Here is a 25,091-nt window from a genome sequence, read left to right on the forward strand (position 1 = left end):
GCATGTGATGCAGATTGTGTAAAAATGCCGTGTTTTTAAGCATTTTGTGTTTTTAAGCAGTTCTTATGGCACTGTATGAAGTAAATAATACTGTTTCTTTAAGAGCTGGCAGGTAATGTGATACATTAGCTAGAGGTATAATTCCATGGGCCAGTGAGAAAACCAATTATGTAAAACTTTCTGGTGTAAAAGGAGGACTTTTTGTACCTATAGCAGATTTGCTAGAGGTTTCCCAGAGTCTGGAATAGGAGGCTCATTGTCTTGGACTGGAAGGTGAATGGGTTCTGTTGCAGAGCCTCGCCTGAAAGAATGGTGACACTATCTGCCTAGATAAGGGAGGAAATGTGTAATCACGGGCCTAGAGTGGAATACTTTTAGTACAACAGGTTTAGCTAGTGCCTGCAACATTCATCTTAGCTGCACAAGAAGCTGGCTTTATACCTGGACTTTTTCCATGAACAACAGAAAAATATGGACATGGACATTTTATGCTGAAGAGACTATATATATATATATATATATATATATATATATATATATATATATATATATATTTTTTTTTTTTTTTTTTAAAACACAGCATCAATGGGACCGGATGGTGTCCCCGGCTGTGTGCTACACAAGCTAAATGAGGAATTAAACCCGCACATAAGGCAGCTGTTTCATCTCAGCCTTACCACAGGATATGTGCCCAAGGAGTGGCGTACGGCAACTGTGGTCCCACTCCACAAAGGCGGTGCCTCTACGGACCCTGGTAATTACCGCCCATAAGCTTAACAAGTCTAGTCTGCAAAGCTATGGAGAGGATCATAATGGAGCTCATAAACAAAGATATAGGGGACTTGCAGACATTGGACCCGACCCAGTTTGGCTTCGTCAAGGGCAGATCATGCCTTTTGAACTTGGTCGACTTCTTCGAAACAGTCACCAAGGCCATTGATGAGGGGAAAGGCAGTCCATACAGCCTACCTTGACCTTGCAAAGGCCTTCAACACAATACCCCAGTCGGGTATTGTAGAAAAACTTACCAGCTTAAATGTAAATCCATATGTCACAAGATGGGTTGCAAACTGGCTTAAGGAGAGAACCCACAGGGTTAGAGTTGCTGGCGCTATGTCAGACTCCAAGCCGGTCACAAGTGGTGTCCCACAGGGCTCGGTCGTTGGCCCCCTATTGTTTGGCATTTACTTCTCAGAAGTACAGGCCAACATGGGAGGACTTTGGCTGACAAAGTTTGCAGACGACTGCAAACTGGGCGCCATAGTGGAAAGTGCATCGGACACGGATATCCTTCAGAAGGGACTCACGGAAACAGATAGCTGGTGCCAGAGCCATGGCCTGAAGTTAAACGCCAAAAAATGTATAGTCATACCCTTCGGGAAAAACAAGGTAACCCCAAGCTACCATATAGGTGGCAATCCACTAAGCACAGAAGAGATTATCAGGGGCCTGGGGACCCAGGTTGACAGTGGCCTTTCTTTTGACACTCACGTTGCTAAAGTGGCTAGAAAGACCTTCTACATTGCCCACCTGATCATGAAGGGATTCACATCCAGATCTAGTGAGGTCATTGTTCCCCTGTACTCTTCACTTATCAGACCAATGATCGAGTACAATGCCCCATTCGGGATGTATCTCACCCGACATCTGCAGCAATTGGAGAGACCCCAAAAGTTCCTCACCAAAAGGATAAAGGGACTCCAAAATCTGTCATATGCTGCCAGATTGAAGAAACTCCAGCTCTATTCAGTTGCATACCGTCTGCTCAGAGGTGACATGTGCCTGACATACAAGGCCATGTCCAACCCGGAATTAATGGACATGCTCCACCTCAAAAAAATCCAAATCCACCAAAACCACTAGAGCAAGCGACTTAAACCTTAGCACGGATATAAATAGGATGTGCTGGAGGGATAGATTTATCACTCAGAGACTCCCTATGCTGTGGAATAAAATCCCGATCCATGTGAGGCAGAGCACCTCGCTGGCTCTGTTCAAGAGAAATCTTGACCTGTGGATGGGAGATCGTAGGTTTATCCCGGGAATTATCTCTGTGTCACTGCTGGACAGAGGCACAACAAACTAATGGGCACAGTATTTTTTCATATAAGGGGTGGCGTAAGCCACAAAAATTCGGGCTAGGCTTATAAATGCCTTAGGGCAGATAGCCTAGTATAAACCTATGAACCTATGAACCTATGTATGCTTCAACCTTGGATACAGCAACTTGCAAATTGAATAAAAGTTGTATTTGTGTTCAGTTAATTCTGTGCAGTATTGTCAAGATAAAAGATACACTCACAATTAAGACTGCCCACTTCATTATCTATTGCCCAGACAGATTCTGTCCCACCAGCTAGTTATTAAACTGGCATCCCCTCCACAGAAATCTGTGTTCAGTGAACAAACTTTTAATGCTTTCTCAAAAATCTAAAAAATATAATGGTGACTGTGTCTGTACTCTGTATGTGTTGCTAAACTATGGAATTCTCTTCTAACAAATGTAAGAACTATTCCATCTCATCTACTATTTAAAATTTCATTGAATGTATGTGGCACAGTGGTGCAGTGGACAGTATTGTCGCCTCACAGCAAGAAATTCCCCAGTTTGATTCTCAGCTGTGTTGTCTGCATGTCCTCCCTGTGTTTGTGTGGGTTTCCTCCAGATGCTCCGGTTTCTTCCCACATTCCAAAAAATACAGTTGGTAGATTGGCCACTCTAAATTGGCCATAGGTGCAAGTGTCTGATATGGATGAATTACTGTGACAGGGCTAGATACCTGCCTGTGTAAACCTTGGCTATAGATGATTGTCACTGTTGACGTCACACCCTGACCCCATGTACAAAAATGGGAAAAGGGGTTATGGATGGCTTTGTTACACTTGTGACACATCATTACTATCTCCCAGTCTTATTCTAATCATTTCCCATAAATAGTTTAAAATCCCAGTTAAACCTTACCTATCAATAAAACAATCCTGTCCTTGTTACCAGCACCATTCCTAGGTCACCTCTTTATTCAGCCAAAAAAACTTAGATTTACTTTGTTTCCTGTTTACATGTCTCAAGGTGAATAACATATGAATACACCTCATCTAGTGTCTGTGTACTAAAATTTCAGAGGGACTTTATAAATAAACTGTAAAATAAGATTGAATGTTCTTTAGATATGTGTGACTTTACCATGCTGTAAATACTATACAGTGTCTCTAACATACAAAAACTAATGTGTGTGTGTGTGTGTGTGTGTGTGTGTGTGTGTGTGTGTGTGTGTGTGTGTGCGCGTGTGTGCACGTGTGTCCGTGTGTGTTATGTAATATATTTTTGTTAGCTCATGCTTAAAACGAAAAAAAAATATATAAGATGTATGACATATACAACTTTCTTTCTCTCTCTCTCTCTACATATATATATATATATATATATATATATATATATATATATATATATATATATATATATATATATATATATATATATATACACACACACACACACACACACACACACACACACATATATATATATATATATGTATATATATATATATATATATATATATATATATATGTGTGTGTGTGTGTGTGTGTGTGTGTGTGTGTGTGTATGCTCTGTTTAGCGAAAGCTGGATGTAAAACCAATCAACCTGCCAAACATGAACTGAGAATTGCTGTTGATGGGATGCAACTTGGAAGTGGATGACATGATGATGTGGAGGAGGCTGGATATCCTATGTATCCAAGAGATGAGATGGAAGGGCAGTGCAACAAAGCCACTTGGCTTGAGATCCAGACTCTACTACTCAGGTAGAGGACAGGCTAGAAATGGTGTAGGAACTGTGGTGAGAGAGAAGCTTCAGAAGGCAGTGAGGGATATAATCAGAATTAATGATAGACTCATGACAATCAGACTCCAGGGTAATGATAAGGCAGTATTCATAATCTCAGCCTATGCCCCACAACAGGGTTGTGCTAGTGAGGAAAAGAATGTATTCAGACAGCAGTTGCAGGACCTACTAGATAAAGCAGGGGAACATGAATTGGTGTTGGTAATGGGTGACATGAATGCACATATCGGGACAGACAGAACAGGATATGAGGACTGCCTTAGTCCACATGGGTGGAGCAATAGGAATAAAAAAAGAAGAAGCCATTCTAGACTTCTGTCTGGCAAATGGCTTGATAGTAGCCAACACATGGTTCAGAAAGAGAGAGACAGTCACAAGATCTCATACAACAGTAGTCAACATGCAACTCAGGTAGACTTCCTACTAGTAAGGAAAAGGCACTGGGGCAGAATCCATGATTGCAAAGTCATCTCCAGTGAAACAGTTGGCCCACAGCATAAACCACTAGTTGCCACAATCATCTGCAAGCAGTGGTCAGAGAAGGATCTAATGTCAACAGAGACCAGGCTGACTGGAGAGAAAGTACAGCAGTTCAAGGAGTTACTCAGGGATCTAGCACCCCAAGAAGAGGAGGAAATAGGTGGAGTTGAAGAAGAATGGCAGCGACTAAAACAGCATGTGTTAGGACTACAGAAAAGCTATGTGGCCGAGCCAAATATAGAAATAAGGTACATAAGGAAAGCTGGTGGTGGAGTGCAGAAGTCCAGGAAGTCATCAAAAGAAAGAAGGCGTGCAGGAAGAAGTGGGAGATGAAAAGACTGACCAGGCTAGGAAGGACTACTGGTTGGCTAACAAAGACACTAAGGAAGAAGTTGCAATAGCAAAGAATAGGGCATCAGAGGCACTCTACCAACTTCTGGAAAGTGACTCAGTAAGGGGCACAAAGAAACTATATCAGGTTGCAAGGCAAAGACAGAAAGATAAAGAAGATATTCAGGCACCCTTCATAAGGGATGCCAACAACAACCTGCTCACCAGTCCACAGGACATTAAAGGCAGATGGAAGGAGTATTTCCAGCAGCTTCTGAATGAAGAAAATCCCACAGAAGCTGTACTGCCCCAGAAACAGCCTACGATGAGAGAAGAAGAGGAGCCCACCTTAGAAGAAGTAAGACCAGCACTAAGGAAGATGAAGTCAGGGAAAGCAGCAGGCTCAGATGAGGTCACAGCAGGTTTGATAAAGATTCTGGGTGAGATAGTGGAGAAATGGCTCCTGAGGGTACTGCAGCGTGGAGAGAAAGGTGTATCCCAGATCACTGGAGAATAAGCATACTCATACCAGGGTACAAGAACAACATCCACAACTGTGGGCAGTACAGAGGCATCAAACTCCTACCACATTGCATGAAAGTTCTGGAGAGGGTGAATGATAAATGGATGGGAGATGAGCAGTTCAGATTCAGATCAGGATACAGCACAATTGAACCGATGTTTGCATTGAGACAGATACTTGAGAAGAAGCTAGAGATGAGGAGAGAGTCCAGCTGGGCATTCCTAGACTTGGAGAAAACATATGACAAGGTCCCAAGAAAGCTGACCTGGGCAGTCCTGCGGTGGTTTGAAGTCCCAGAAACATTGGTAGAGTTAGTGCAGGCTATATACAAGGACCCAGTGACTCAAGTACGAACAGTGTTCAACCTCACAGAGGGGTTCCCAGTGGGAGTGGGTGTACACCAGGGTTCAGTTCTGAGCCCACTGCTGTTCATACTGGTGATGGACTACATTAGCAAACAGGTTGGAGTGGACAGATCAACAAATCTGCTGTATGCAGACGATGTGGCAGTACAGGCAGACTCTGAGCTAGAACGTCAACAAAGGATATGAGAATGAAATGCAAATCTGAAGGCACATGGGATGAAACTAAGCACAGATAAGACGGTGGTAATGGCAACAAACTGGAGAAATCAGAAAAAGCCGTGAATAGAGATAGAAGGGAAGATAGTGGAACAGGTAAACAGCTTCAAGAATCTGGGAGGAGTGGCTGAGGAGAAGGGTAGTCTGAATGAAGAGGTCAAAGCTAGAATCAGAGGGCCTGCAGCCAAATGACATGGTGTATCAGGTGCAGTCTATGACAGAAGAATGCCAAAGAAGCTGAAAAGTAAGGTGTACAAGACAGTGGTGTGACCGGTACTACTGTATGGTACAGAAACCTGGGCAGTATAGGCAGAACAGTTGAAGAAGCTAGAGGTGATGGAAATAAAGTGCCTGAGAAAGGTGGTAGGATGCACACTGTGGGACAGACAAAGAAATGAGGACATAAGAGCAGAAGCCAAAGTAGCTCCAGTTGCAGAAAAGATCAAAGAGAACAGATTACGGTGGTTTGGACATGTGTAGAAAAGCAGAAGACAATCTGGTGAGGAAGATTTGGGACAGACAGGAAGAAGATAGGAGGAAGCGAGGTCATCCAGCAAAGAGGAGGATGGATTGTGTGAAAGAAGATCTGCGACAGTCAGGCATGAGTGTTGAAGAAGGCAGGAGTGTGACATTGAATTGAGAGAGTTGGTGACAGTTAACATGATACCCCGACCCCATGTAGAAAAAAATTGGAAAAAGGGGGCTGATGATAATGATGATTATGATATATATATCTCAACAGAAAGGAAAACAATGACTGCTCATGATATTGACATGCTAATTACTAAAACAGGCCATTGTCAGATGTTTTTATGTATGATCTGTGTCAAAGACCACTTAGCATTCTTATTAAAAATAAGAAAACAGGATTCAAGCTGTAAATGCTTGTTTAAACCATGGTTTATTAAGTTAAAATAAGAGGTGAGCTCTTTCGTCCTTGTCAGAGCTTCATCAGATCCAAGTTACACAGTAACAAGTAATGTATACTTTTCTATTTTCCATATAAATAGTCATGTGAATTGCAACATTACAGTTTACCAATCACTTTAGTTACGATATGGACTTCCTGGACATCGCCATCTATAACACCAGAAATGAGGAGAAGATCAAGAATAACCTTTACAGAAAGTCTGCATAAGTGAATCTACTTCTACATGCTGACAGCGTGCACCCCACAATCACTAAGAAAAATGTCATCAAATCACAGGGAATGAGAAAAGCCAGAGTCTCTGAAGAAATGGACCGATTTGTCACCGAGCTAGACTAACTACAGCAAGATTCTCCTGAAATGGACTGATTTTTCACCAAGCTAGATCAACTGGAGCAGGATTCTCCTGCAAAGAGAATACAGTTAGAACTTGGTGGCCAACATACTGGGATCCATAAAACTACTCAAGCTAAATAATGATCCAACTTTGCTGAATCTCCCTAGAAGGAAACCGTCACATGCCATGCAACCAAGTATCAGTTTAGGAGATAACACATATGAAAGAAATATGGTCCTAACATATTCCAAGGATTCACATGTAATAAAAAGAAAAATGCTTAAGAACTGGAGCATCATAATGGGAACCAATCTATCAGTCACGTTCTGGGCCGTCAACCATCCTTCATTTATAAAAAAAGTAGAAATATTAGAAGGTGCGTAGAAAGTGGAAAAAAAAAATAATGCATCGACATAGCTGCATGTAGGAACCTTTCCTTGCAACCCCTCAGGCTGCAGATGCTGTATGTTTATGACTGAAAAGAATTATTTTATATGTTCAAACTCAGAAAAAGAAATATGTCTGCATTGACACATAGAACTGCAATAGCAACGTTCTGGTATACTGGGCAATTTGTACAAAATGCAAAGCATTCTACATAGGAAAAACAAGTAACCCTCTCAAAATAAGAGTGACCAAATACCTCTCAGATGTCAGGCATAAGGACTTCAACAATCCACTCTCTAGACATGCTCAGGTTTACAGGAACTATGAAAAGTTTGTTTCTCGTCATTGAGAGACTCAAATCAGGCCCATTACAAGGCAATCTGAATGCAGAGCTAGAGGAAAAAGAACTTGAATGGCAGATTCAAACTTAAAGCTTATTGGGACCTGGACTTAATCGGACATGCTCCATTAAGAGCATACTAGATTTAAAGAAACTGGAATGCAGAAACTTTTACTAAAACACAATTATACAAGTAGGTTTTTTTTTCCCGTTTGTATAGCTATAGTATTTTGTGTGTATGTTTGAGTTTCAATTTATTTTTTTATCTTTCGTGCTAGATGTTTAGTTGTTTATTTATTTTATTTTTTGTATGGAGTTTTGATTTTTACTTTTACTTTCATTGCAACTATTTACTTATATTTGTGCACTACCCTTAAGACTGAAAAACTGGGTTTACTATCAAAAGCACGAATGGTGATTTCCGCAACAAATAACTTTGACTCATACATATTAAGTAGGTTGTATGGTCGATGCAACAAAGTCGACAAATTCGGTTGACCATAGTTTCTAAATCCCCCATTCACAGCAATGCTGTGAATCCCTGCCCTGTGAACATCGACATTCCGACTGTTGCTCCTACCATGGTCGAGGAGGTGGCTTTCGGACATGTCAACGTCAACCTTTTGACTGTAAATCGGAAAACTGTATTTCCTTGGAACTAATGTTCATAGGTTCATAGATTAGTACTAGGCAAAGTGCCCTTGTGGGCCATTTTAAGCCTAGACAATTACCCCATGTGAGTATCAAACCCTGCACCTTGTGTCTGTAAGATAAACACCTTAACCGTTATGCCAACCTCCCACTCATGTCTATATATGTATATATATTTACAGACACACCCACACATACACACACACACACACACACACACACACACACACACACACACACACACACACACACACACACACACACACACACACACACACACACACACACACACACACACACACACACACACACACACACACACATGCTGCAATATGATATAGCATGACCCTAAAGCTATTGATGTATGGTGGATAATAAATCAGAAATGTAATGTATAGATATTGTGGAAAATGAATTGATGTGTAAATTTGTAATTTTAATGTTAAATTTTTTTTTTGTATGTTGTTGAACATAGTTACTGAGATAAGTGTGGTTTACCACTTAGAAAATATGAAAGGAAAAGTTTAGAGGAGGTCTACAAAAACAAACCCATGTAAAAAAAAAAAAAAAGTTTACAGAGGATACTGGCATAAAGAAAGACTGCAGGGACTAACTGAAATACATTGTTGTCTTCAACCTTATCCGCAGCTACCAAAGTTCATATCAGAAGAGTGATAATGGGCAAAACTGCATCCATGTCCAGTCATTTACTTGAATCGTTTTTAAGTCAAGAAAGACCAACTATAGACAAGAACAAATTGTCAGAGGTGGCCTGCGAGATTTGCTCTTGTGAAGTGATTTAGTAAGACTCATACAGTATGCAATCAAATGTCTGGGGATGTACTCTGAATATACACTATTTCTAATGTATAGCTGATTACCTTAGACTGTAAGTTATACCAAATTGACTTGTATATAAAACATTCAGCATATGCCTTGTCAGCACTGTAATAGGTGTTCAGGTATCAGCTAATACTATACCAAAGTGAATCAAATGTATATCTTTTGTGGGGTTTGTGCCCATCACTTCTTGTATTTATTTATAACCTCCTCTGAGCTTGTATAATAAGGAAAGGAAGCAGCCCTGGAAAACAGCAGCTGTTTTAGCTGTCTATTTGTACCTGCAGCCAGTTGCTGCTGATTGAGATTGAATCTTCCTATTTGTTGTGGGGGAAACCAAAGAGTTGTGTCCATCAGAAATGACAACATAAGTTATGTTGCTAGGATTAATCCCACTCCATGTAAATAGACATATACACACTCTAAGTTAGTGTACTGTTACCTTAGTAATGATTACCAAACTTGTAAAAAACACTTTGCCTTTTGGTAACTGGCATTAAAGTTGTTGTTGTCTTTCAGCTTTTCCCGGTTAGGGGTTGCCACAGCGGAACTTCGGTCCGCGAATGATTGGCAGTATATTTTCATGAACACCGAGGTGCCAGCTCGATGTTCAACCTTCAACGAAGGCATGCCCATTTACGCATGTCTTTTGAACACTCACCCAACCGTGGGGAGGACATGCAGACTCCACACAGAAGGCACTCCCGCACTCCAACTGAGAATCGAATGGGAGAACCTCTTGCTGTGAGGCAATCTAGCATTAAAGTAAGAAGCCTTAAATTTCTCTTTGGAAAACATTAATTTTGGAAGGCTAGAATTTGCTTCACTGTATTTTCCTTTTGGTGAAAAATATGTTGTATTCTTTAAAGCTTACCAATAACTACACAGTATTTTGCCATCTTTTGCTTATATTAAGAAGAATTTAGGAGAATTGGTTTACCCTGAAATGTTTGCCTTTCTCATAAGTAACTTGGCTGTATTATGTTTAATTTTCTATTTTTTTTTAATCCAAGGATGGAGAGTCAGTGGTTAAACGTGATGCAATTAATGACCAAGGACCTTCAACATCTCCCCAAGACAGTAGGTGGCCGGACACAGGGGAAAGTAAATACTGCCTTGAACCAGCTGTTACACCACAGAGGTTAGTTTTCTTCATGAAGTAAAGTGACAATGATATTACAAATTGCTTACTCTTGTCTGAGCTTCCTGTACCATGGCTCTTATTTTAACAATGGAATATACAACAACACTTTAAAAGTGTGATCCCCAAGATATATCTGTATAATACTGAGAAATGTGGGACAGACTGTCTGAACTTGGAGGGGCGAGGGCTACAATTACCTCTGGGATGTAAACAGTCAGTGGTAACTGACTTTAATGTGGTGGTGCATCTTAGGGTTTCCACCTATTCATATCCCAAAGTAGGACTTTTTTAACACCCTTAAGTAAATAACCTACTGCTGGCCTTCAGCTCCTAGTATCACTCTCTGATCTCCTGGGTACCCCATTCAGGAAAACCCTTAAATTGTCCTACCTGAATTATCAGGAAACAGGCCTTGCAGTGAGATTCATTGATTTATGGAGGGAGTACCCCATGGAGATCAGTGGACATATTACCTGAAGCCATGATACATCAGTGGCTATTCAATTTCCCTAATGGAGAGTGGCATGTCATGATGTCAGTTTGCTCAATGTACATCTGTTAACCCAGCACAAAACTTCGTGCCACTTCTCAGAGAGTTGGCCTGTGAGGCTTCAAGACTTTACCACAGGCTGCCCAGACAGTGATCCCTCTCTAACCAACATCCAGGGAAAGGACAGCTGACAATTGACTGCTTCATTTCATCCCCCAGCCATCTCTTCCAGACACCTGAGTCTTTTTCTGATCTGTGATCTCCCATGATACTGACACCCCACCTGTGCACCAGTGGACTAGCCAGAAGAGGTGATTTTCTATGAAAAATATACAATTTTAAAGGGTAAATCACTCACTCTACCAGTGCAAAGGAATTGCATTCAATTTATTATGAAACTAAAGCTGTTTTGTTTTAAAATGTTAAGTGTTCCTATTGTTTTATCATATCAAAGTATTTGCTATGTATTAGCACAGCTTTTGTAATAAAGAAAAAGCAGAAAATATTTTTTCTCCTAAAATGCAAGGACATTCACCGATTGTTAAGTTTTTTCCCCAGAGGGCACATTTGTGCATATTGGGACTGTCTTTGGCAAATAGGAATATGAGGTAACCACAGAAAAGCAGATAAAGCCCCATGAGTGGACATGTGGTGTATGTGTCATTTTGCCTACCTCAAACCACATTTTCCCTGCATTTTCTATAAAATGTTGATAGTCAGCTACAGAAGTGTAAATTTTGCAAAAGCATGCATTGCAAACTAATGCTGTGCTCATACAACTCTAAAATTGCATGTCCTTGACATTTGACCATATCCCTCTCTCAATCAATATACTTTCAGCTTTAGTAGGCATGGATTGTGTAAACAAACCAAACAAAAACAGGCACAGGAAATGGCACGGTAACTATAACAAGTGCAAACAAAAAATAAATAAATAAATAAATAAGATACTGAGCCTGCCAGGCTGAAAGGCAAACAAACACTTTATTAACCAAAGATACAGGTAACTGCTTTCGCGATAAACTTATCACTTCATCAGACAAACTAGAGAAAAGACAACCTACATTTATATCCAATAACAGCCAATCAAGTATTAAAACCAATTAAGCACCTTCTAAAAAACATTAGTACATAGTATATCAAAAATACAAACCTATCTAGAAAATACCCTAAAGAATACAATCTAAAAGAAAAACAATTAAGACATACTAAAAAATGTATAATAAGCATGAGTTAAAATCAGTAAACCATACATAAAAAACTAGTTAAAAAAATCCTATTAATGCGTATAACTACATCCACACAATGCTTCAGAGGGTGTTTCTTTAAAAAGGGCATTAAAGTAAATACCCCGTTTAAGCCTGGTGGTTTCTCAGCATTAAAGAGCAAAATCCATTTCTGCTCAGCTCCATCTATCCAATTAACTAAGTCCCCACCTCTCATGCTAATGTCTAAAACCTGTAAAACCATAAACTTGTGTGTTCTGAGCCACACTGCATAGCATGTTGTGCTAAAGCATTTGTATATTTCTTATTCTTCAGTAAGACTGATTTGAGAAATGTATTTATGAGTGTATATAGAAAACCTATGAGGGAAAAATAGTTATTTACATAAAAACAGCATACAGTCTTGGCATGTTTCACGCCATGCATTAAAAGGTCAGGTTTATCGGTTGCTGAGATTGCGTAGTAATGACTTGCAGTTACGAGAGGCTTTAGGCTCCCTTAAGCTAGAATTTTTAAGTAAAGGCTACAAAGAAGAAGAAATAGATTTATCTATATCTGATGCCCGGAAGGAGAGGGAAGGAAGGTGTAAGCCTTATTTCACAGATAGAGTGGTTACCACGGATAATGCTTCCAGAGCGAATAATGACGTATTTAGGATCTCTTTACAGTACTTGAATGACATTAATAGTTACTGCAGCATTATTAAATGTAACTGGAGCTCATTACATACCATAGATGAATTAAAAGGCACTATAAGTGACACACCATGTTTCTCATTTAGAAACAACAAATCTCATAGGTTCATAGGTAGATACTAGGCTATCAACCCTGGGGCCTATACAAGCCCAGCCAAAAAGATACCCTGGCGTTTGCCACCCAAGAAAATTATTTTCCTGTGCCACTGTCGAGCAGAGCCACAGAGGTGATCCCCGGGGTGAATTTCCTATTTCCCATCCAATCATCAAGATTATTCTTGAAGAGTGCTAATGAGGAGCTTTGTTTGATATAGATAGGTACTTTATTCCAGAGTATGGGAAGTCTCTGGGACAGGAATCTATCCCTCCAGCATGTTCTGTTTATTGTGGTGACAAGGTTTAGGTCCCTAGCGCATGTAACTCGAAGGGATTGGGATTTCTTTAAGTGCAGCATGTCCAACAGCTCTGGGTTTGACATAGCTTTGTATGTTAGGCAGAGATCACCTCTGAGTAGGCGATATGTGACGGAGTAAAGCTTGAGTTTTTTGAGACGGTCTGCATAGGGCATCTGTTTGAGGCCGGTAATCCTCTTTGTGAGGTATTTCTGCGGCCTTTCCAGTTGTTGTAGATGTCTTGTGAGGTACATACCAAAAGGGGCGTTGTACTCTATAATGGGTCTAATGAGTGATGAGTAGAGGGGAACAATGACCTCTTTTTTCCTGGATGAGAAACCTTTTGTGATGAGGTGTGCCACATAGAAGGATTTCCTGACTACTGTGGCGATGTGATTATCAAAGGAGAGATTACTGTCCACCTGTGTCCCAAGGTCTCTTATCACACTTTCGGTGTTAAGTATACTATCGCCTATGTTGTAGTTCATGGGTGCAGAGTTTTTACCAAATGGGATGACAATACACTTTTTGACATTGAGCTTGAGGCCATGGCTTTGACACCAGGTATCTGTCTCAGTGAGGCCCTTTTGTAGGATGTCCACATCGTTAGGAGCTTTGATTGTGGCTCCTAGTTTGCAGTCATCTGCAAACTTGTTAGCCAAAGACCTTCTGTGTTAGCCTGTACTTCAGAGAAGTAGATACCAAACAGGAGAGGACCCAGGACTGAACCCTGTGGTACTCCACTTGTCACTGGTCTGAAGTCGGATTTGGAGTCTGCTACTTTCACAGTGTGGGTTCTGTCATTGAGCCAGTTGGCAACCCATCTTGTGACATAGGGATTTATACCTAGTTTAGTGAGTTTATTTATAGTTCCAGAGTGGGGGATGGTGTTGAAAGCCTTGGCAAGATCTAGGTAGGCTGTGTGAACCACCTTACCCTTGTCTAAGGCTTTGGTGACTGCTTCAAAGAAGTCTATCAGGTTTAGGAGACTGATCTGCCTTTTACAAACATGAACTGGGTGGGATCCAGAGTTTGGAGATTACCGATGTCTTTGTTTATAAGTTCCATGATGATACGTTCCATGGCCTTGCAGACCAGGCTCATCAGGCTAATGGGGTGGTAGTTCCCGGGGTCCATGGTGGCTCCCCCCTTGTGGAGTGGTATAACCATTGCTGTGTGCCCTTCAGCAGGCACAAAGCCTGAGGTGAGGCTATGATTGAACATGGTACTTAGGTGGGGTGCCAGTTCATTCTGTAGTTCATGTAGAACGCAGCCTGGGATGTTGTCTGGTCCCATGGATGCTATGTTCTTGGCTTTGGAGAGTGTGGTTTTTACCTGTGTAGCCGTGATTACAGGAACTTTACATTTTTCCATTATAGAGAAGGGGGTGAGAGGGGGGTAAAGTTAGTACTGAACCTATCTGCCAGGATGTTGGCAATATCAGTTGGGTCTGTATATTTAGTGCCATTGTGCTGTAACTCAGAGCAGATCTGAGTGTTGCCATTGAGATTCTTGACATAGCTATAGAATGCTTTGTGGTTGTCTTTAGAATCAGTGGTGATTTTGTTTTCGTAACTAGCTTTGGAGGACTTTATGAGGGATCGCAGATTCTTACTGAGGCTGACCAGGGAGCTCCTCCACTTGTGGGATTTTACTCTCTTTTGCAAGAGTTTCTTCCTTCTGTTGTACAGTTTGTTTATGGCAGGGGACCACCAGATTGGCTTCCTTTTTTTGGAGGATAGCATCTTGGTTCTGTTTGGGATAGCACGATCCATGCACTCATGTAAGTGCTCATAAAGTGCAATTGTGTAGGATTCAGTAGTCGTAACTGTATTGTCCATCTGCATGGGTGTCATGAAGTTCACCACTTCTGTCTTAAGAAGCATGAAGTTGGCTTTGGAGAAATTTTTTACCATGGTTTCCTTAATGGGGGTGGAGGCAGGATGTGGATATCTAGGGTAATTAGCTTATGGTCGGACCGGACCAATGGGGCGTTGATGTCAGGTGTGGAACTCATATTGGTAATGACTAGATCTAGGATATTGTTGCCACTGGTGGGGGTGTGGATAAGTTGATCCAGGGCATTGGAGTTTATGAATTCTAGAAAGCGTTGTGCGAAGGAGTTGGTACATGAGTAGTTTTCTCAGTTAATGGTGGGGTATTTGAAATTGCCCATTATTAGGGTGTTTGGTTGAACCCTAATATTTTCCAGTACATCAAGAAAAGAGGAGTGGGAATCCTGGGGCATGGTGGGTGATCTGTAGCAAGCTACAATTTGGATTGCAGTTTTGCCCAGAGTTAGTTGCACTTGGATAACCTCGGCTGCATTATGCTGAGCAACTAGCCTGGAGGTGTGGATATCCTTAATGAATATGGACACACCTCCTCCTTTGATGTTCCGGTCCAGGTTACATGTTCAAAAAGTGTGGTATGAGTTATAGCCTGGTAGTGCAGGGGTGCTCTCTGGAGTCTTGAACCAGGTCTCAGTCACTGCGCAGATATTGATGTTCTCCATTTTAAGGAGTGTCTCGAGTGAGTGCATCTTAAGAAGCATTTATGTTATAAGGCTCAACAGTACGTTGAATCTACGTACGGGTTGAATCTAGTAGATTTGGCACTTTTGTGTGCAGAAGGTGTACAGCATGTAGATACATTCATGCTGCACAGGTCTATACCCATCCCACCCTTAGGTTTAGAATAGAACTTGACTTTTATGCAGACTGCAGATCTATGAACATAGTTTGCTTTTTGCCAAATTTGCCATGCCTGCTGTGATGACCATGCCCTGGCCAGCATTCAAGGAGCCTCAATCCTCACCACTAACACCAGGAGGTCATCTCATGGAAGAGGAAAGGATAACAAATACACACAGCAAAGTACAATTTCCCTTAAGTGCACACAGAGATCACAGTCAGTCTGGGGCTAGTTGCTCCCTGGCTGTCCAGGTCCCCAATAAGACTCCCCACTGGCACAGCTGTAGGGTCCAGATCTCAGCCTAGCTGGCAAGATAACCTCCAGTACCCTGTCCGTCCCACCAGTGCTTCATGCCCCTGCCCAGGTAGCTGACACTCCACACACACTTTAAAATAAATATTTATACAACTTCAGACACTCCTGGGAAAGGCTGACACAGATTCTCTGGCTGTGCCCTTTTCCCCAGACTATACGGTAGTAATTCCTGCCACCACCAGCTAATATTTATCAGCTACCCAAAGGCCCTTAAAAGGGTGTCCAATTATTACTGTGCAATATTATTATCCAATTGGTAATATGACTATTCAGTCTAAGGCTTATTAGAGTGGCTTATTACAATAAACTCTATAAATATGCAATGTACTCTAGAGCCTACTTATCTCTACACAAACCAGCCACAGGTAAAGGTTTTTAAAATATTTAATACTAAATAATTAAAACACAAAACAGTAAGACAATTCTACTACACCACAGAAATATCTAAGAGTTCAGAGATCACACAGAAACATAAAATAATACAGTAGGACAGGTCTGATGTCAAAGAAAAACACTTAATCTAACTTTCTAATCTTTAGGTATTCTTTAGAGAAAACACAGTGCTAAAGTCCTACTTACATACATAAAGAGCATAAGCAGTGCTGGGGTTGATGGTCCAAGTCAAAAATGCTTACAGTCTCTCTCTCTCTCTCAACAATAGTTTTTAAACTCACTAACAAACAGCTCTGCTAAGACCCTCCCAGATTACATCATTTTGACACTTAGGTTTTCCCAGTATTCACATTACATCATTTTGACACTTAGTCTGGAGTTCCCAGGCAAACAAACTGCATTATTTAGCAAGCTAACACCTGTTCAGGAAACTACAAACTACAAAACTACAACAATAAAAGACATTTCACAAAAGATACAACGCCCTCACATTAAAAGCCAATAAAAATTGTGAATCAATGATTTATGCAAAATACCTGTTAAAATATATATGTACGCTTTTTAAAACATAGAAACTATATGTGTAGATATATAAATTATAACAACCTATGTATAAATTAATGAATGTTAAACTTTTAAAATTTGTATATTTAACCATCCATAAAAAATGATTTGATTAAATACACTGAGATTTGTGTTTTAATATACTAGAGATAGAAATATGCTCATTGATGCCTGGTGAATCTGATGCATCCAATCTTAATTGCCAAAGACATTCTTTGCTTCCAATAAATTCTTTTCATCTCCCCCTTTTATATTGTTAGGAACTCTATCACAAAAAATAATTTTTTTTCAAATTGATACATTTCTGGCTGTGAGTATATAGTGAGCTCACTGATTTCTTGTTTTTAATATCCCTAACATGTTCTAATATACGTAATCTGAGTTTTCTAATGGTTTTATCAACATAATACGTTGGATAACTTATGCAAGTAGCAATGTAAACTACCATTTTAATGTTGCAGCTACAAAATCCAGGGCATCTAATAGTTCTCTTATAATTTTTTACTGCAACATAAGGTCCACCATTTATAAATTTGCATGTGCTGCATACTCCACATTTACTCATTTTTGACATTTTGTACATGTTAGCAATTTATTACATTTACATTTTAACAGGTATTTTGCATAAATCATTGATTCACGATTTTTATTGGCTTTTAATGTGAGGGCTTTGTGTCTTTTGTGTATTTAAGAAGAATATATTTAATTTGATGTGTACTCTGATGATGCCCAGCATTGGGAATGGGTGAAAATGCTTAGTACAAAGTCAATTGTTTTTATTCTTGTTCAATAAATGGTGGACCTTTCACGGAACTGGTCAGTTTTTGTTTTACAAGTATCTCTCTCAACAATAGTTTTTAAACTCACTAACAAACAGCTCTGCTTAGGCCCTCCCAGATTACATCATTTTGACACTTAGGCTTTCCCAGTATTCACATTACACATTTTGACACTTAGTCTGGAGTTCCCAGGCCAACAAACTGCATTATTTAGCAAGCTAACACCTGCTCAGGAAACTACAACAATAAAAGACATTTCACATGTATACTCTAGCAATCATTCCTTAAGTTAAGACAATAGAAAGAATGTGTTCAGCCAGCCGTTTCGGCACCACCATTTAGATAATTGTAACTTCAAAGAACATTTGAAATGCTTGGCTTGGTTTTCCTTACAGCAGATGGCAACATTGCAACAATCTTGAAGTTCACACTTTACAGTGTTTTCTTTCATTTAAGAACACAAGCCTGCATTTTACATTTATATATATATACAAATGATAGAATTATGTATCAAATTCTATTTGACTAGGCTAGCAGCCTTTGCCCATCTTTCCCCAATCTTCACACCTTCTATATAGGAAAGACAAACCAGATGCCTAAAGGACAGGATTTTAGAGCATTATAGAGATATCAAGAATAAGAAAGATACAAATGCTTTAGCACAACATGTTATGCAGTGTGGCTCTGAACACACCTTTAAGTTTATGGTTTTACAGGTTTTAGCCATTAGCATGAGAGGTGGGGACTTAATCGGACAGAAGGAGCTGAGCAGAAATGGATTTTGCTCTTTAATGCTGAGAAACTACCCGGCTTAAATGGGGTTTTTACTTTAAAGCCCTTTTTGAAGTCACGCCCTCTGAAGCATTAAGTGTGGATGTTGCTATATGCATTTAATAGGAATTTTTTAACTAGTTTTTTATGTATGGTTTACTGATTTTAACTCATGCTTATTATAAATTTTTTAGTATGTCTTAATTGTTTTTCTTTTAGATTGTATTCTTTAGGGTATTTTCTAGAAAGGTTTGTATTTTTGATATACTATGTACTAATGTTTTTTAGAAGGTGCTTAATTGGTTTTAATACTTGATTGGCTGTTATTGGATATAAATGGAGGTTGTCTTTTCACTAGTTTGTCTGATGAAGTGATAAGTTTATCGCAAAAGTGCTTCCCTGTATCTTTGGTTAATAAAGCGTTTGCCTTTCAGCCTGGTAGGTTCAGTATCTTATTTATTTACTTTTTGTAGCATGGATTGTGTACTTTAACAAGCAGTGGTCCATTTATGACAGGACTGGCTTTTCACAAGAAAATATTAGTGCTCTAAAGAGAGTAATCTGTAATCTTCAGTCTTACAAGACGCCCTTGCTAATTAAGCTTAATCCATACATAGCTCAGTTCGCTCTCGTACTACATTTCCTCAGTAGAACAAGCCCCTAATATCCGGTGTGGAACAACTGCAGTGCTTTCCTTTCCATGCTGGGTTCCCGGTGTTTTGACTGTATACAACACAGAACATTATACCTCTGCCACAACAGCATTTTCCTCAATTCTCTAGTTTGTTTAGTAGTTGTAAACATCTGCAGTGTGTTTCCCTCTGAAAGCTGAATGAAGAATGCCTTGGAGGTCTGTTGACACAAGGTTGGGTGAGTTATCTGTTTTTCTTCTTATCTTGTATGTGCCAAAACACATCAGTCCATCTGATCCTCTGTGTTCACATGCATCTGACTGTATAATTAATGCCATCTTTACATCCAGCGTTCAGTGTTTATGTAGTGTCACCCAGCATTAACCTCAGATGAGTTTTCCCCTTAGCAATAGAAAGTATGGGAACTTTAGTACAGAGTGTTTTTTCAGTTACTAATGGGTCAGTTTTATCTTTCTTATAAACATGAAAATCTTTTTTGAATTGCACTCTTACCAGATTTCATTAGTTTTCTTCCCTGTTTCTATTCTCTGACACTTGTTGACCAACAAATGTTAACTATCACACTGGCATATCAGCTGATTTTAAAGTCCTTTGTCTCCTACCTTTTTCTTGATCGATGCAGATATTTATTATTATTATTATTTTGTAGTACTGTGTATGCTTATTTTATTCTACTGCTGTTTTATTGTTTCTCTGACCCTTGAATCTGCAGTATATAATGAAATCCTATAGTTTGTGCACTCCAACTTTCCAGCCAAAAAAATAAATAAAAACAAAGAAAGATAAATGTAGAAATATGCAAGGTAATGATTTATGGTCTTTGATTCTGTTATTTGTAGCTACCACATGAGAAAAATCATTACCTTCTTTGAAAGGCGTGGAGCTTTTATTATTCTTAAACGGAACTACAGAGTCCCAGAATGTATTTAATTATTCTCGACATAGATTGTGTTTTCATCCTACCTAATATAATTGTTGTATTTGTTACTGTTATACACATTAATCAGAACTGCAGTTTTTGTACCACGACAGATGTGTTTTAGTGAAAGTTTTACAGCAAAATATGAAAAGCGTCTTTACTTGTGTCAGTGAAACCTTCAAAAATTGCTATTTGGCAGCCTGATGTTACTTCAAACATGCAACAATCATAATAGATGCATAGCAACTAAAAAAATCACCCAAAGCTTGGTGTTTTTTATTTACTGATTTAGTTTATGCCTGTTATTCAGTAACATGTCTAATAACACAATGATGTTGAATAGCTCAACACTGCTCTTAGGTAAGTATCCAGTAAATAAGAAGTATTTAACAAACTGACTATCAACTAATTGACAAATTTGACTGCATAAATGATATTGTCAGCAAATGCATAATTGTAACATAGCTACAATACTGGGTATGTAGCATGCATGTGAGTATGCCCGTGCAGAAATGCAACTTTGTGATGCTTCCAATATTGCTGACAGCAGAATATATGGGTCCCAGGAAACTCCCTACCAGTTTTATTCATTTAAATTAAGAGGAAATGGGAGCACAAGGAAGTCAAGAAAGGGGGAAGAGGAAGCAGAGGAATTCAGAAGGACACTGAAAAGAAAAGTCATGGAGTGGGGAGGGGGAAAGGGCATGCATGTTTTGTGGGGGGAGACAGGTGTCCTTATTTTCCTTTTTAAAGAAGGGTAGATGGGGAAGTATGAAAAGGCAAGGCAGGGAAAGAAAAAGGACAGAGGGATGGATGCACAAGCAGATGAATAAATACAAAACTCAGATAAACACCAACAGGAGAGATCCTTTCAGAAAGTGTGGGGCAGGCACCGTAGATATACACTTACTGCCACAGGGAAGTCAATTGGTGCTGCAGAGGATTAAATTGCAAACAGGGAAATGAGGTGACATACAAAGAAGGGGGAGAACATGCTTGGGGGATAGACTGGGGTTACAGTACCTTGCACACACTGCCTTGAGCAGAAACCAGGGAGTGGTCATTTCTCTTCCTTGACTGTTTCTTCCACTGGGTCCTGCCTCAGGTAGCACACTGGCAGTGCCAGGCAGTGGTCCAACTCCAGTATCACATAAGGACATTCTACAGGCAGGCAATGTGGGCTTCAAGCCACCAGTTCACCAACTCTGTCAGAACTTCCTCTAGCTGCTCCAGGATAACATAATGGGTTTTAATGGTGGTGTCATCAGAAGGTGTGACAACAACCTCCTCCAGTGAACTACTGCTAGAGACCACCAAAAAGAACTTTCCATTCCCCACCACCTCCTGACCTACATTACCCCAAGGAGGCACATATGTTGACTTTTGTAGAAATGCTAGGTTTGTGGCAATGTCCAGAATGTGTTAGTGGCTCAACAGCTTTGGATGAGTGGGACATTGTTGCAGTGGACCTGTTATTAGGGTTTCCTTTGCTGGGCATCTGTCTGCCGTTGTGAAGTCATGGCACCTACTAACATGTTCTGTGTGCATCTAAGGTCTTCAGCGAGCATAGGTAGAGAAGGAATGTTCAGCAGTATGTAATGTGTCACCTATGGTTGTTACAGTTACCACAACATAATTTTCATAAGGTAGTATACTATTGGCATACCCAATACCTCACTGTAACAGCCTGGTGCATACCCAATACCTCACCATACCACCCTGGTGGCATACCCAATACCTCACCATAACACCCTGGTGGCATACCCAATACCTCACCATAACAGCCTGGTGGCCTACCCAATACCTCACTGTAACAGAACAGTAATCCTACTTGGTCTGCATCTGCAGAGATGCTCCATACATCTCCAAAAATAGGAGCTGGTTCTTGTCTATTTGCTTAGGAGCTGAAAAACGGTAACAAAAAATGAAAAAGAACATGATTTATATATCCTGAAAGGGCCATTTTGCTTAAGAGTAAAATGCACTAAAATTAACCTGTCCTGCATACTTCAAGTACATCTCTGGGGCATTCTCTGTGACCTCTTCATCCCATTGGTGTGGAAGCACTAGATAGTACCTCTTGAGGTCACTGTAGTGGAACTTGCACTGTTCACCAGAGTGACATATGCTAGAAGCAGCTCTTACGACTATGGCAAGAATGTGGCAAGCATCCACCTTATACAGGGGACTCTGAATGGAGTCCCCAAGCAGATGCACCCAGTGGTGTCTGTACTAAGGTATAGAAATATTTTGGTCTCCTTACAGCACCGTTTGGGAGCCCTGCCACCCTCAGTGTCTTCTAAACCTTTAGCTGCTTAGCAGGCCCCACTCAAGAGAAATATTGTTGCACATATGTATTGATACATGTTGCTACTACTGACACATGATGAGCAACATTGTGCACATGTTGGGACATACCATGGTGCTACTATATTATTGCTCGTATATACATGGTGTAGAAGGATGGTGTTAGGGTGTGAACAGAACCAAAATCAGGAGTGCAACCACAGCATGGTAACCACATTTGATTAGCAACTGTATGAGCCATAATAGTAAAATGTATTTATCCACCTGCCCAGTGGGGTCATTGACATACCCACACATGTACAATGCAATTCTTAGGTACATATGCAAGTGCACAATCAGTGACATTTGTAGCACAGCCATGTTCTTGAGTACAATGCAATAAAAGTATTATTCAAGGACAATCCCTTAAATAGGCTCACTGGCATATGTATTGTGATAAAAGCCTTGAAATTGCATAGAAAAAACAACCATGGCCATTACTGTGCTTATAGCGCTAAGGAATTTTCTATATTCAGCAATGTCTCTTAAGCAGTAAGCATTGAAAATCTGGAAAGACTCTTAAACAGTAGTAGGTATGTCTAGCTAAAATCTGTACAAAAACAAATAGCTCATCTCAGTAGTTGCTGTATGTTTAATTTAGTAAACAAAACACAATGTTAACAGATGTTGTTAACTGAAACTTTATTTTTAGCTATACTTTAGTTATGCAATTGGGTATGCAAATATCATGCAAATTAGCTGACTGTCTGGATTTTTAACCAAAGCATCAACAAATGTTTTTGCCAAAAACTTTATTTGATAAAAGGTTGAACACCTTTATCTTTATAATTTATTAGATGTCTTCAAAACTAAATAAACCATCTTATACTAACCACATTTTAAAAAAAACATAATTTATCACATGACATTATTTCTCTAGTAACTTTCCTGAAATCCCATTATGTCAATGGTAGTTTTGTTGTGTTAAAGCCATGTATCTAAGTACTGCAACAAAACAAGTTGTGTAACCTTGTGAAATAATAAATAAAAATACATCAATAAAAATGGGATAGAAAATGCATATGAGTGTATATTAATAACTATTAATAAATATGCATAGTAGTATATCAAAATAGTGTTGTAAAAATAGTCACATAATTTTCAGTGCAATACCTACAATAAAAAAAATCAATTTACAACGTTGCTGCCTGCAACTTTAGGACACTGTTAATGGAAGTGCATTCATTAAGTCTTGGTTGCTAGGCTCCAATCAGTATTAACATTCAACTTAAGGTTTAATTTAGTGCTTATTTCCAAAGCACTTTACAAAATAAAAAACTCATACAATGTTATGTAATTATAGAAATCAAATTAACAACAGAAATAAATGTATAACCTTTACCATAGATAATGCCCTCCAAGCAGAGAAACAATGCTGCAATAATGATAACTAAAACATAGAATTAAATCAGGTAGTAATCACTCTTACTATACCCACGAATGACAAAAATATGCCCAATACCTAAACCATATAGACTGCTAATAATCAAAATAAACTGACTCATAAGCCATGCTGAATCAATGGCAGCATCTAGCTGCAATAAACAGGCTTAGAAGACAGCACATTAACAGTACAATAAAATAAAGTTATTACATTTTACAACATGCGTAGCTTCCTCCAAACCTGAAAAAAGATGGAGCATTTGACATTCGGCAAACTTTCACTAGAATTCAAAATTCTTCATCTGATAGCAATTTATGTCCCATTATTATAACAAAGTCCCAGGACACAATAACAAAAGGACAGTCTCCTTTCCTTCCAAGCAAACCAGCCACATAATTCCAATTATCCCAAATGGCAATAAGAACAGCACTGTAAATCATAAAACAGCAAGAAAATAAAGGTCACTGAATTAAAAGTCGCATGACTTGGACCTCAAATTCACTCTTTGCCCTCACCAACCACTGCACCCTCTTCATAAGACCCATACTGATGTTTAGTATTATAACTTTATATGCCTTGACTGGCAGCTTGACAAAACAAAAAGAGAACAAAAAATAGCTGACCAGCAATCCAACAATCCAGACATTACTGACCAGCAATGATAACTAATTTGGAGAGAATATCATTGCAAATATTAAATGAAGAACCAAGCAAATGCTTGGCATTGGACCTCTGCCAGTAAATGAAGAAACAAACAAATGATTGGCATTAGACCTCTCAACACCCCTGAGTGGAAATAATATTGCTTGACGTTGTAGTGATCATCATTAGTGATGTTTTAGCCTTGGATAAAAAAAATGGAATCTGACCAATGTCTGTTTAATTATAGAAAGTATGAGACAGAAAGACTTTAAAACATAATAGTCTAAAAATAAATCTGTGCAATTTCACTCTAGTATGTGGACCATATTTGTAATCTGAAAGGCTTAAACCAGATTCTGATCACATGAAAGCAATCATTAATATGCAAGCACCATCAGATAAATGTTCTTTAAAGCAAATCCTAGACACTACACAATAT

General features: G+C 39.4%; 1 protein-coding gene across 5 annotated transcripts in view; it reads left to right on the forward strand.

Annotated features, from left to right (window-relative positions):
- LOC122816448 (alpha-1,6-mannosylglycoprotein 6-beta-N-acetylglucosaminyltransferase B-like) overlaps positions 1-25,091 on the forward strand; it is a 950,232-nt gene that overhangs the window by 116,940 nt on the left and 808,201 nt on the right. For all 5 annotated transcript variants that reach the window (XM_044089252.1, XM_044089250.1, XM_044089253.1 and 2 more), the window contains one exon: positions 10,259-10,386. In XM_044089252.1, coding sequence (XP_043945187.1) covers positions 10,259-10,386 — 128 coding nt within the window. The remainder of the gene's footprint in view (positions 1-10,258; positions 10,387-25,091) is intronic.

The sequence above is a fragment of the Protopterus annectens genome, chromosome 12.part0 (genome assembly GCF_019279795.1).
Source record: "Protopterus annectens isolate FY-2018-M chromosome 12.part0, PAN1.0, whole genome shotgun sequence".
NCBI lineage: Eukaryota > Metazoa > Chordata > Ceratodontiformes > Protopteridae > Protopterus > Protopterus annectens.